The sequence below is a fragment of the Hirsutella rhossiliensis genome (assembly GCF_020360975.1).
Source record: "Hirsutella rhossiliensis strain HR02 chromosome Unknown scaffold00003, whole genome shotgun sequence".
Taxonomy (NCBI): Eukaryota; Fungi; Ascomycota; class Sordariomycetes; order Hypocreales; family Ophiocordycipitaceae; genus Hirsutella; species Hirsutella rhossiliensis.
Window position 1 is genome coordinate 1,407,931 of NW_025408669.1, and position 12,081 is coordinate 1,420,011.

Consider the following 12,081-nt stretch of genomic DNA (forward strand, 5'->3'; position numbering starts at 1 on the left):
ACCTCTCTAAAAGACGCTTATTTGAAGACCTTGCCGCAGGCGTGGGGGTACTCCTTGCCCTTGACGACGACGGGCTTTTCCCAAGACCACTGGTTCTCCAGGAACTCGCGGTCTTCCGCCTTCTTGGGGTCGAGCTTGACGAAGTCGTAGCTCTCGTAGTCGGGCGCAACGTCAAAGACGGGCTCATATTGCTGGCCCCGGATGACAAAAGCACCTTGAATGACAGAGTCGTTGTTCTGGCCGTAGACGGAGGCGCTGCCAAAGATGTACTTGCGAGAGGCCTCCAGACGAGTAAAGAGACCACCGATAAGGTTGTTCGACATGAAAGTCAAGGTAAGCTCATCGTTGTACTTGTAGTCACAACGCCAGATGGAGTACTCCTCCTGCAGGGGAACGTTCTCCCAGAAGTACTTGAGAGCATCGGGCGTTTCGGTGTTGGAGAACTGGCGCTTCCACTCGTCAAGAGGGAAAGAAGCCTTGGGCAGGGCCTCGCAAGGGTGCTTGGGCTTAGGAGCGGGGGCATCTTCGTCCGCCGCGGCAGCAGCGGGGGCAGCAGCGGGCTTGGGGGCCGGCTTGGGCTGCTCGGCCTTCTTGGGAGCAGTGTTGGTGAGGGCAGGCTTCTCGAGGTAGTCGAGCTTCTTGGCCACAGCCGAGTAGATGGGCTGGTTGACCACGGTGTCGTACCAACGGGTCACGTTGGGATGCTCCTGACGCCACTGCTTGTCGAAGAAGTACTGGAAGCCACGGTACAGCAAGCTGGCGCAGAACAGGTCGGCGAGAGTGACACGCTCGCCAACCAGGTAGGTGTGGCGCTGGAGGTACTTTTCAACGACACCAACGGCCTTTTGGACAATCTGAGAGGAGTCCTCGACAGACTTCTTGTTGTAAGGAAGCCTGCCCAGGAGAGGCAGGAACCAGTTCCCCATGGGAGGGACAATCTCGGAGTTGAAGAAGGACATCCACTTCAGGATGGAAGCATAGCTGATGGCTGTCAGATTTCTTTTTCGCAGACATCAGAATGAAGCTTTACTTACTCCTGCTTGGTCTTGCCGAGAAGAGTGGTCTTCTCGTTCTGGGAGGTGACTGTCCATTGTCAATTAGCACAGGGTTGGACCATGGTTGACTTCAGGACAAGAGGGGGAGGAAAGAAGGGATCAGAAGTTAGACTTTGTCAACAAAAACAGTTCAGACAGGGATAACTGTATAAAATAAAAGCTTGATCATCATGCAAGGGTGTCTCGCAAAGGCCAGACGGACGTAAAACAGAATAGAGTAGACGTACTGTAGATGGCGATGGCAATGCACTCGGACAGAGCATAGCCGTCCTCGCCGAGGAAAGCTGGAACCTTGCCGAGCCCGTTGGCCTTGAGGTGCTCAACAGTGGGCTTGGTAGTGTCGACCTCGACAATCTTGAGGTCGATGTTGTTCGCCTTTGCAACCGCCTTGATGGCGGTGGAGCGGGGGTTGTCCTGTAGAGCGAGGGGATCAGCCACGGGTGCGGCGGGAGATGCAGATTAGAAACATGGCGTGCACTTTCAGCTTACCGCGGTGGTGAAGAGGGTTCCGAAAGCCATTTTTTCGGTGTTCTGTCTGTCAACTGACGAGCTGGTGTGGACAGATGGTGGTGGTTGTGATAGGAGGTTGTGGGAAATGGGGAGAGGAATTTTTTTGGCGAGAAGACCCAGCTGCCCCGCGCGTGGCTCCTGGAGCAAAGGTGGCTTGTGGCCTGTGGCTCATAATTTGGTCGGTCTATCTTATCTGCGCTCCACGTGACTGAAAAGCTCGAAGTGGCACGCAAGCGCCAGCTCTCCAGCTCGGCAGACGACCGAAGCTGAAGCTGGGAAGCTTCTCGGCAACTCAAGGCGACAAACGGCACGCTCGACGCGAGTTGTGTGCGCGGGCCGACCGTCATTCACGACACCCGAGAGCCACAATGGCGTCATTCACGAGCAACTTCCGCCATTTGAGATGCCAGAGACAGTGGATGAGTGTTCAATGGCATCAAATTGCCCTGCCACTATCGAGCCCGGTGATTCGCGCGCGAGCAATTTCCACGAAACCGTCTGTTGAAGAATCCGCGGCCGAGGCGGAATCTCTGGCAGAGTCGGTCAAGATTCCCTTTCAAGACGTCAAATACGCGCGCTGCGTGCCGGCAACACCGTCCTACTTCTCGCGAGAACCGCAGTTCAACGACCTTTACATCCGCATCTCGAACCTCTTGGCTCGATATCGACATCTTCCGATCGTCAAGAATCACGAAGCGCCGCTAGTGCCATGGACCAAACTGGAGGAGTTGCGCGCGCAATTGGAGGAGCCCATCAAGGCATCGCAGTACGCCATGGTTATCCGAATTGCCAAGCGACTCAATCTTATCGTCCCAACCCTCATGCCGGACGAGGTCCAGATTGCGCTACAGCGATTTACACGCAACATCAACCCATTCTTGAACAGGCCAAGGCCAATCAAACTCGACAAGTTTGGTCGAGCCGTTGGAGCTGGAAAGAGAAAAGAGTCCACGGCGCGTGCCTTTGTGGTCGAGGGGTCCGGGGAGGTTTTGGTAAACGGCAAAACGCTGGACCAGGCGTTTGGGCGAGTGTATGACCGCGAGAGCGCTGTCTGGGCGCTGACGTCTACGAGGAGACTGGACAAATACAATGTGTGGGCGCTGGTTGAGGGCGGCGGCACGACCGGCCAGTCACAGGCTCTGGCGCAGGCCATAGCAAAGGCTCTGGTTGCACACGAGCCAGCACTGAAGCCTGCCCTGAGAAAAGGTGAGAGTGAGGGAAGAGGAATTCGAATCTCGGCCCTCAGAGTCTCCGACGCCTACAGAGGACCCTCGTGAAGGTTGAAGTGCTAACATGATTCTGATGCAGCCGGATGCATTACACGAGACGCCAGGACGGTTGAGAGGAAGAAGCACGGCCATGTTAAGGCGCGGAAGATGCCTGCCTGGGTCAAGCGATGAAGCGCGAAGTCGCGGCGGATGCCGGGCGCACTGCAAGTTGGTCGATCGGAGGGGGAAGCACACGACAGGGCCAGCAGCGCCATGCCCGTTGCGGCAACTTTGGCCTGCGAGCTTGGAATGTATGTAGCATTAGGAGGAAAGTGGAAAGTCAATTGTGCCGACTCCGACTGACAACAAGAAACTACATTATCGCCGTCGGCCAGCCCAGGTCACCCCAGGATAGAGATTGGGGCCACGAGCAGTAGACAGAAACTCTATTTCACTTCTGAACATGGGTGGCTGCTCTCCTTGGGCTGCGGGATGAAGCAAACAGCGCGGTTCCGGTCCGGACCTCCCTCGAAACGATTTACCCGCTCCATTCTCCATGGTCAGCTCTGATGGCTAATGGAGAAGGGAAAGGCCTCGACGGCATCTTTTCGACTCCCAGCGTCCGTGCACGAGCAAAGAGCCAAGGCACCACGGGTAAAGAGTCCAGGTGATTGTCCGGGAGCGCATCACCCCTGGCGAGAGGACAAGGCCAAACGGACTATATGTGTCCCGACAATCCGGGTTGTTGGGATATCATACACAACTGTTTGGACTTCGGCCGACGTGACCCAGGGCGTATGAGGGCGCCGGCGACTCTGATTCGGGAGTTATGCAGGTCCTAGTGCCGACGACGTTTCAATCGGACCGGGCATGCCGAATCTAACAATGCCCGCATCGACAATTTGCTCGACCCTGGGGCAATCTTCTAGAAAGCGTCGCTGACATGTCGCCTGAAGCTGGCGTCGGGCCGCCCCACTGATCGCATTACCCCGTCATCTCATGTGCAAACCGGACCGGTGGTTGGCATGCATAGTCGAGGCAAAACGCGGCGTTTCGTGAGCATCGACTCGTAACAGCGAAGAGAGCAGCTGCACATGAGACGCGGCCCAAGCCCAAGCAACACGCATATCTGGGCGACTACAGCCAAGTCGGGCGGTATCAAAGATGAATACCGTGGCCAAGAGCGAGGTGAGGGGCCCAAGAGCGCCCCACGGTGGTGATGATGGCTCATGTATGGCACTGTTCTGGCCGACGCAGGAGGGTCAATCCCAGTTCAGGGTCCCCGGTCGTCCATTTTGCTCAGTCATGGTCCTCTCGGAGCGCCATGCATCGACATGGAAACGTTCCTGTTGGCCAATGGCTCCGCCGGGAGAAATGATTGGGCGCCAACCAAATTTCTTTAGCGCGTGGGCCGGAGCCCGACAAAGGACATTATGCAATCGATGATGATGCACATGCGCCGCCGGCGAGCGCTCAATGGCGGCCACATGCGCCGCGGAAAGTGAGGAGGGGCTGTTAAGGATGCGCTAGGCACCGGCTTTGGGCAGCCCATGTCAGGCGCGACGAAACGCGGCAAGTAGGCGATTGATTGCGCTTGACCGGACGCCTGCGTGGCTTGTGTGCGCGTGGTCTGAGGAATCGACTCAACAGGCAAGTTGAGCAGCAAAACCCACTTTCCCGCCATGTTATTGCCACTTTCGGATAGTGCCTGTTAATATCCTCAATTACGGATCTCTCACGCAAATTTGGCAAGGTGCCTGCCTGCCTTGCCTGGCCTGCCTTCCTGCCTGCCTTCCTGCCTGCCTTCCTGCCTTCCTGCCTCCCCGGCTGGGCAAGTGTGGTTGGGTTGGTTGGTGCCTTCCGAATGGACGGACGGACGGCACGTGAGCAAGCCGCATTTCTTGCTCTCCTTCGTTTCGGCCTTTGACGACAAATGAGGCTCCGTCTCCGTTCTCCTTCAGCTTGGCCGCCAATTGGTGACATTCTGCAAACCCTTTTGCCGCAAAGCCCGTTTTCTCGAGCGCCCCGGCCAGCCAGCCAGCCAATCACCGCACCGCCCGCCCATGGGCCAAGCTCAACGTAACGTCCAGGTTGCTTGGCTCATCGTTTCTCGCGATTCCACTATCGCCCCCCACGGCCCCGCTGGCTAGTCGAGCGCGCGTATGTTGCAATGTGTCCCAGCCGCTAGCAGTCTCGACGTCGTCTTTGTTGCAGTGCGAGGTGGGTAAAACGAGGAAAAGTCTTTGCTTCTAGCAACAGCCGAGGTCGGCAATTCATGCCCCGTTATTGGTCTCGAACCATTTAGCTTTTCACCTTGCTGCAGCTAATTTCCAGTCCTTGGTTTCTCTTCCGCCTTCCAATTGCGTGCGGCCATGCCTTGGAGACAGCGACGGGCTGGACCACTGCCGACCAGGCAGCATTCGCCTGGCCTTCTGCCGGTTTTCGAGCCCCGTCCAGCCATCCAATGACGAGCGGCTTCCTGCGAGATCGGGATCGTCCCTGATGGGAAAGGCTCCACATGCCCAGAACGAGCCTGTCCTCTCCACGTGCAGGCTTGGCAATAAAAATCCCAACATGACGGTTCTTGAGAGGGAAATTGCTTCATTGACGGTTGTCGCATACTTTCCCCACCAGAGGCTTCAGACATGGTCAGTCTCCAGCTACCACCTTTCGGCATTTGCCTCGTCGACGTCTAGACCTCTCTCTAGTGCCGCTCTGGTTCAGCTTGCCGCGCGCTTCTCGTCCAAAGTCCTGGCTTCGGGCAGCCAGAATTGGCCCATTTGATTGTCCCTTCCATTGGGCACCAGCCGGTTAGCAACTCCGTCCATCGGGCAGCCAGCGCCGCTCCAGCCATTTCGCATGACTTTGACAGCCCCGGGCTCTTTTCCCGCTTCTTGCCCTCTCGTCCGCCCGCCCTTCAATGTGCGCCCTGAGCCTTGCTTCCTTTGCTCCCTCCCTTTCTCCCTCTGGTTTCTTGCCATAGGTGGCGTCAGCCAATGTATTCAATTGTCTCGGATCCGCAGCTTGACCTGTCTACGAATACTTCTATTTATTTCTTGGGCTTGATGTTCGGCAAGCTGCTAATCGGGCACCAAGGAGACATGGCATGAATCAAACGGCCCAGTGGCATGCAATTCCAAGCTCCTGGGCCGCCTCCCCCAAAAGGTTTCGGCTGCTGGAAACTGCCATGCGGTCTAGATGCCGTCGTTGGGGAGCATCACGAGGCTGCAGGAGCCGAAATGTAATCAGCTGGTGGCGACGGAACCGTTTGTCGCAAGTGCTTCGCAATTCATCTCGTGAAGCACGGTGGTGATCCGGCCCTAAAGTGCCAGCGGTCCAAGCCACCCGAGGCTACTTTTTCTTTGTACATGGAGTTGTGACGTTTGGACGCAGCTCTCGCCTGGGGGAGTGGTGGTAATAAAGGCGGCCCGGGGTCTTGTCTCAAATGGTAGGATTCCACCCATACTCACGATGATGAGTCGTCGGACTGAATGCTCTCCGAGTATCGGTACCCACCTGTACATGTATGCACGCGAATCGAAACCAACCCCCCCCCCATCCCCTTGTTCTCTCCCTTGTCTTTCCGCACCCCCTGCCTGTCACGGAAAACCCCTTTCTCGGTGAGCTGTCGGTAACAGCCCTCCATCCATTCCTCTGCCCGCCCCCTAAACCACACGGCACTTGGTACTTCGTACCTATCTGTGCTAGGCCCTGCTGGCCTGCGGCGTCGCGGCGTCGCGGCTGGCTCGCGGAATTGGACCCGAACAGCCTCCCCAAGTCGCGGGTAGGTTGTTTTTGCACAGACAAAGGCCTAGTAAAGGGCCAGTCGGGCGAGGTATCTTTGCGCAGGCTGATGACAACGGCGCTTGGCTTTGCCCTGTTTCCGTCCTCCGGTTTTAGCTGTGCCATGCGTACTTGGTGCCCCCGAGTTTCAAGACACGACTCTGGCCCTGTCTGCCCGTTTCCTCCCTTGTACCAACTTGCCAACTTTTCTGCAGCAGTACCGGCACTCTCAACACGTCTCGGACGGCTCATGTCGAGGTCTCTCTGCGCCGGCTTGGTCCCCGCAGGCCGCATCAGCCCAGCTGGGGCACCTCGAACGCTTCGCACGTTTGTGTCCAAAGGGGCAACGAGAGGTGACATGCTGCCTCACGGACTGGATCACGCCAACGGGACCGGCGCTGGCTGTCGCTCGCTTCTAGACAGACGTCTGTGCTTGCTCGAGTGCGTGTTGCTTGTTCGCCCAGGAACAGGCATGCCGGCCGGTGTTAGATTATGTACTTTGACTCCTCTGGCACATCTCGGACCTCCGCGACCAGTGCCGTGCACGCCGGTACGCACCGCTGGACGACTCGGTCTTTGTTTAGCGTAGATCCAGCCAGGCATGCGCAGCCATCTGCCATTTTGGTCAAATGTATAAGACACCTCGGGACACCATGACTGTCGTCCCCAACACATCATACCTTTTTTCTTCTCCCCATCTTTTGCCGCCTTGCTCATCTACAGATTTCGCAAGCCACGGACGAACCTCGGCTGCCTAATCATCTCGCCACTCTCTCTTACTCGAATAAGCGACATAGAGGTTGACAGAGCCTGACTCGGTGCCTCTTCGTCAGCCACTGAGACCCTGGTGCGGCTTCGGTCCCTCCCCCCCTCCCCCCCAGCAGATCGAGCAGGGGCGAGGTTGTCGTGCCTGGGGGCCGCCGCATGGGATGTCCGGGATCCTCCTAACACGACTCGTGACAGCGGCTCTGACAACTCACTGGCGGTGGTTGGATTTGAAGACACGCCTCGCCTATCCTGTCACAAGTACAGCCGCGAGCCTCGCGGAGGCCCTTGGGCAACTCTGTGGGACCTACACGTCTTCCCATTTATTCCTGGTCTCTGGGGCATGAATCAATTTACAGTAGCTTGTGGCTCCGCTGAGCCTTTCATCCGGGCACCTCGCCCAATGACCGACACATCTGACTCGATACTTGGCGCAAACCCTCTGCGTCTGCCTGTACACGGATAGTTGTTATAAGTCTGGCACGGCTTGAACATATACTCCACCACCGCGACCTACCTACAAGGATCGTGCTAGAGCCCGGCTCATCTCTCTCACCCACGCCCTCCGTCAGGGACCAGGACGCGAACCGTACACAGAGCGCACAGTCGACTGGCCTCGTGGCTCCCCATCTCCCCCCGGACTGTCAACGGACTCACCTTGCCCGATAGCCCGACTCCCATATCGCCCCGGACGTTGATCAAGTCGTCGCAAACTCGATCGGAAGTGGTATTCGACATTTCCAAAGCCCCCCTTTTTCATTCCCGGACTCGCTCGCGTCGGCGCATGTTGTGAGCTTGGCGATTGGGCCCTCCGGAGAAGAAAACCGACGGGGCATGGATGACGCCAGTCGAAGAAGGAGGCAGTATGAACCGCCTGCCCAGCGCGCGCCGAACCAGAGATACCAGCCACAAGTCCCCTCGTCGCATGGCAGTTCGTTCAGCAGCAGCGGCGCCGCCGAGAGATATCGACCGGCACCGCTCAACACGTCTCCATCGACGCCACGGACCATGGGCGTCGCGGGCAGCTATAGCTCTTACTATCAAGAGCCGCAGTCGGCCTTCTCGACGCCCAACATGTCGGCGACGGCCATGACCTACGGGGCAGACTATGGCTCGGACACGCGAGGGCAGAACCAAAGCTTTGGAAACTACAACGCTGGCATGATGATGTACAACGTTCCACAGCCGAACACACAAACGCCCGTCTACGACACGCAACCGTTTGCGCAGCGCCAGCAGCAAACCGCCATGCCCATGATGGCGCCGGACGTCGCTTCCACGTACTTTGGCTCCGAGGCGGGAGCAGCGGCGACGTCGGGCTTGCAGCACGCCGGCCAGGGCACGAGCGCCTCGACGGGTGAGTACCAGCAGCAGGGCGCACACATGAGCTACCCGGGCAACATCAACGCGATGCAGCAGCAGGGAGCGGCCGGCGCGAACGCGGGGGCGGCTGAGGGCCACGAATACCGCGACGCCGCGCTGGAGGAGAAGTGGCTAAACTATCAGCGGCAACTGGGAACCGTCTTCCAGGATATCAAGAATGGGTCCCTGGAGAGCGCGTCCGAGACACTGTTGGGCCTGTCCAACTGGCTGTTGACGCAAGTTGCAGACTTGGGTACGCATGCCCCCACGGGCCCCCCATCGAATGACAGGCAGGATACTGACGGTAGATGCAGGGCTAAGCCAAGACGACGCAAGCCTACACGACGAGCGAATCAAACTGTGGAACGACTTCAACCACGCTTGGCTGGCCTTGGGTTTTCAGCAGAAGCAGCTGATGGAATCCGGGCAGCAAATCTCCAGATCCCAGGGGCTGATGTCGGAGGAGATGATCAAGAGGATGGGCGACGAGCTCGTCCGGCTGTGCGACGGCATCGAGCGGCATGGCCTGGTCGACTACCAGTACGGTGTGTGGGAGGAACAGATTGCGAGCAGTAGGTGCCCGCGTTGACTGATGGACCATCGGAGCAGAGCGTTAACACGGGAACCAAGTTCTCGAAGAATGTCTAGACCTTTACGAAGTCCGCAAGGCGTCTAGCGGCGGCGACGAGTCCCGTTGAAGCGATATCGATGTGTTTTTTTTTGGCGGCCAAAACCTTGCCATTCCTGCGGATACCCCCCTCGCGTTCGAACGAAAGAAGAGGGAACTTTTTCACTTGTCAGAGTCTGTACGAAGAAACGAAGCTTTACTTTATTTCTGTTATATCTCTACACGGCGTCTCGACGGAGTCTGGCCGGGTGCTTTGGGTGACGAGGATCCGTCGGTCGAGGAGGGGAAGTTGCAGCAGCCGATTTGCGCCATCTTGGGAGCGGAACGGAAGCGACTTCGGAGAAGTCTACGAGTAGGCATCGAGCACGGCATGGGGTGGCTGGATCTCGGGCAACTGTCTGGCCAAGTACCCTGTTCATCGACGCTACGTGCCCCGGGCAGCTTGGAGGGAATCTACGGAGTAGCACGAGCGGTATGGTTCGATGGAGAGACCACGGGAAGCGAATCGGGGATCAGGACAAGATTAATCTCTTTCTCCTTCCTTTTCCTATTCGCCTGTTTTCTTTTTAAGGCGGCGGCGAGAAAGGCGCGTGAACAGAGATGCATAGACGGCAGGGGCGTGGCGTTTGCTCCTTTCGGCGGGGGGCGCAAAAGGGACGATGGAATTGCATGTTTTACACGGCCAGGACAAGACGGGATGGGATAGGGCAAGGCAGGACAGGGGCGGGCGGACTGACGGACGGCGTCGGTTGCCTGTTGGTCATTTGTTTTCTTTTTTTTCCACTTCGTTTCTCCACTTGTGTTCTTTTTACCTTGTCGTCGTCACACTTTATTCCTCTGAATCAGTTGGCGAGAAACAATGACTTTGTTGCGAAATCAAGCCATGCATGACCTGTATCAGCAGTGGCAGCCCTAGGCTTCGGCAGGCGTTGGGAAGAGACGGTGGATGGCCATGGGTCAGGCCAGCGCGGACCATGGCCGGAGAGGAGAGGTGTCACTCGACGTGGCGAGGCTCGACGACTAATCATGGCCCTAGGCCACGGCGAGAATTACCTGTCGGCCGGGCGGGATGACGAGTCGTTTCCGATGGAGAGCGGCCTGGGGTCGGGACAGAGGAACGCGGGAACTCGCCGCTCGTCCATCAGGTCTCACTTTGGCACTGATCCGCCGCGGCGGGCCGTCGAGTCCCGACAGGTCGGAACGAGTGTCGCGGGTCAGCGGCCGGGGGGGCGTGAGGCGCCAACAAGCAGAGATGTGTGTTGACTTTGGTGGCAAGACATGTGTGTCAATGTCTTGCGTAGAGGAGTTTGGTTGAGTATCAGTTGACGCTGTATACTCGGTACGGTAGGTACCCCGGCACCGAAAGGAGCAGAGCTCGAGAAAAGAGGAGAGGGAGGGCCGCCATTCCTTAGCGTAGCCTCGCACGCGCTCGGTAGAATACATGGCGTTTTACGGATGCATGCGAGCTGAACGGCGACGCCGGCCGGGATGGGGGGGGGGGGTCAGGCGGTCGGGGGGTCAGGCGGTCGTCGGGACGGGGGGCCGAGGCCGACGAGACAACGTCATGGTGCATCTCGTGCGGCAGGGGAAAGAAAACGAGAAAAAGGCTACGTCGGCTCCGCAGTCGGGCACGTGCCTTCAGACGGACGCGAGATGGGGGGGAGTCTGCTGCATGTGGGTGGATATACGCGAGCGTTCCCTGGCAATAATAGGCTACAGATGACCAGGCATGAATTCATGCAAGATATACTTTTAGCATTTTTATACTACTGGACCAGCTCCTCTTGGCGACTCTCTGATTCCTTGGCCGCCCCGGCCTTCCGACTTTGTAAGTCGATGCCTGAGGGAGCAATGATACCGAGGCAAGAGAGAAAGTTGCCTGATCAACCCGGATGTATGTCCGGAGTACAGCGTGCATCGTGAAGTACACCATGTGAATACTTGGCTCCAGGACATGATACACACACGCCTACCCGTCGTCCACGGCTGCTCCGTCGCCCGCCACACTGGCTGCCGGTAACCAATCGCCAAGCAGCCCAAGAGGGCATTGCTTTTGCTTCGGTCCTCGGGCAGACTCTCGCCTTCCTTTTTCCCCCGTGTCTTTTCCTGTTCTTGTTTGCTTATCTTCAGGCTGGATCCCAACCCCTACCCCCCCGGCTGGAAAAAGAGACAGCGTTGTCTCTGATCCAATCCTTGGGGTGCCAGCTTGCCGGGAAGGATGGCCCGTCTGGGACTTGGAGAGCTGTCGTTTCCGGTCTGGGCGTGTTTCTTGCTCAACCAGGCAGGGCTGGGCTTTGTTCCAGCCCAGCCCGTTGTCGCCGAACACGTTGATTCTAGCTCCCCATTGGGTCATGGTGATTCCTGTCTTGGGGGGGGGGAAGGGGGGGGCGGTGGCTTTCAACAAGCTTGCCCGCTACATTGTTGAGCAAGACAGATGCTCTCACTCAGCTCACCCACCCGCAGCCGTTGTCGACCAGCACCCTCCACAGCTCTGCATGCAGGTACACACATGCGGTAGCGAATCTGATAGGCTTGCTCACGAGCCTTGCCTCCGAGGTAGAATGTACCGGTGTCTCCCCCCCGCGCCCCCGCCCCTGTTTTCCCCCGGGACTTTGACTACGTCCGTGATTGACAGACGTCGGCCCTTTTCCCCCCGTCTCCAAAAGGAACAACCCGGGGGGGGGAAGAAGAGTCAGGTCGGAAGGTCAACAGCTGAATGCAGGGGGGCGGAGAGGGGGGCGTAGACTGTCTTTCGTGCTCGTGTTTTACG

The 12,081-nt window shown here is 58.0% G+C and overlaps 3 protein-coding genes across 3 annotated transcripts; 2 read left to right on the forward strand and 1 right to left on the reverse strand.

Annotated features, from left to right (window-relative positions):
* Positions 1–17: 17 nt before the first annotated feature.
* On the reverse strand, positions 18–1,574 carry HRG_02963 (elongation factor 1 gamma, conserved domain-containing protein; the record flags this gene model as incomplete). The annotated part of the gene is made up of 4 exons (XM_044861434.1): positions 18–981; positions 1,035–1,083; positions 1,283–1,469; positions 1,545–1,574. 4 exons carry the CDS (start codon positions 1,572–1,574, stop codon positions 18–20), a joined length of 1,230 nt encoding a protein of 409 aa, XP_044722460.1.
* Positions 1,575–1,933: 359 nt separating this feature from the next.
* On the forward strand, positions 1,934–2,842 carry HRG_02964 (ribosomal protein s9/S16; the record flags this gene model as incomplete). The annotated part of the gene is made up of 1 exon (XM_044861435.1): positions 1,934–2,842. One exon carries the CDS (start codon positions 1,934–1,936, stop codon positions 2,840–2,842), a length of 909 nt encoding a protein of 302 aa, XP_044722461.1.
* Positions 2,843–8,329: 5,487 nt separating this feature from the next.
* HRG_02965 (uncharacterized protein) lies at positions 8,330–9,381 on the forward strand (the record flags this gene model as incomplete). The annotated part of the gene is made up of 3 exons (XM_044861436.1): positions 8,330–8,936; positions 8,992–9,255; positions 9,314–9,381. 3 exons carry the CDS (start codon positions 8,330–8,332, stop codon positions 9,379–9,381), a joined length of 939 nt encoding a protein of 312 aa, XP_044722462.1.
* Positions 9,382–12,081: the final 2,700 nt, after the last annotated feature.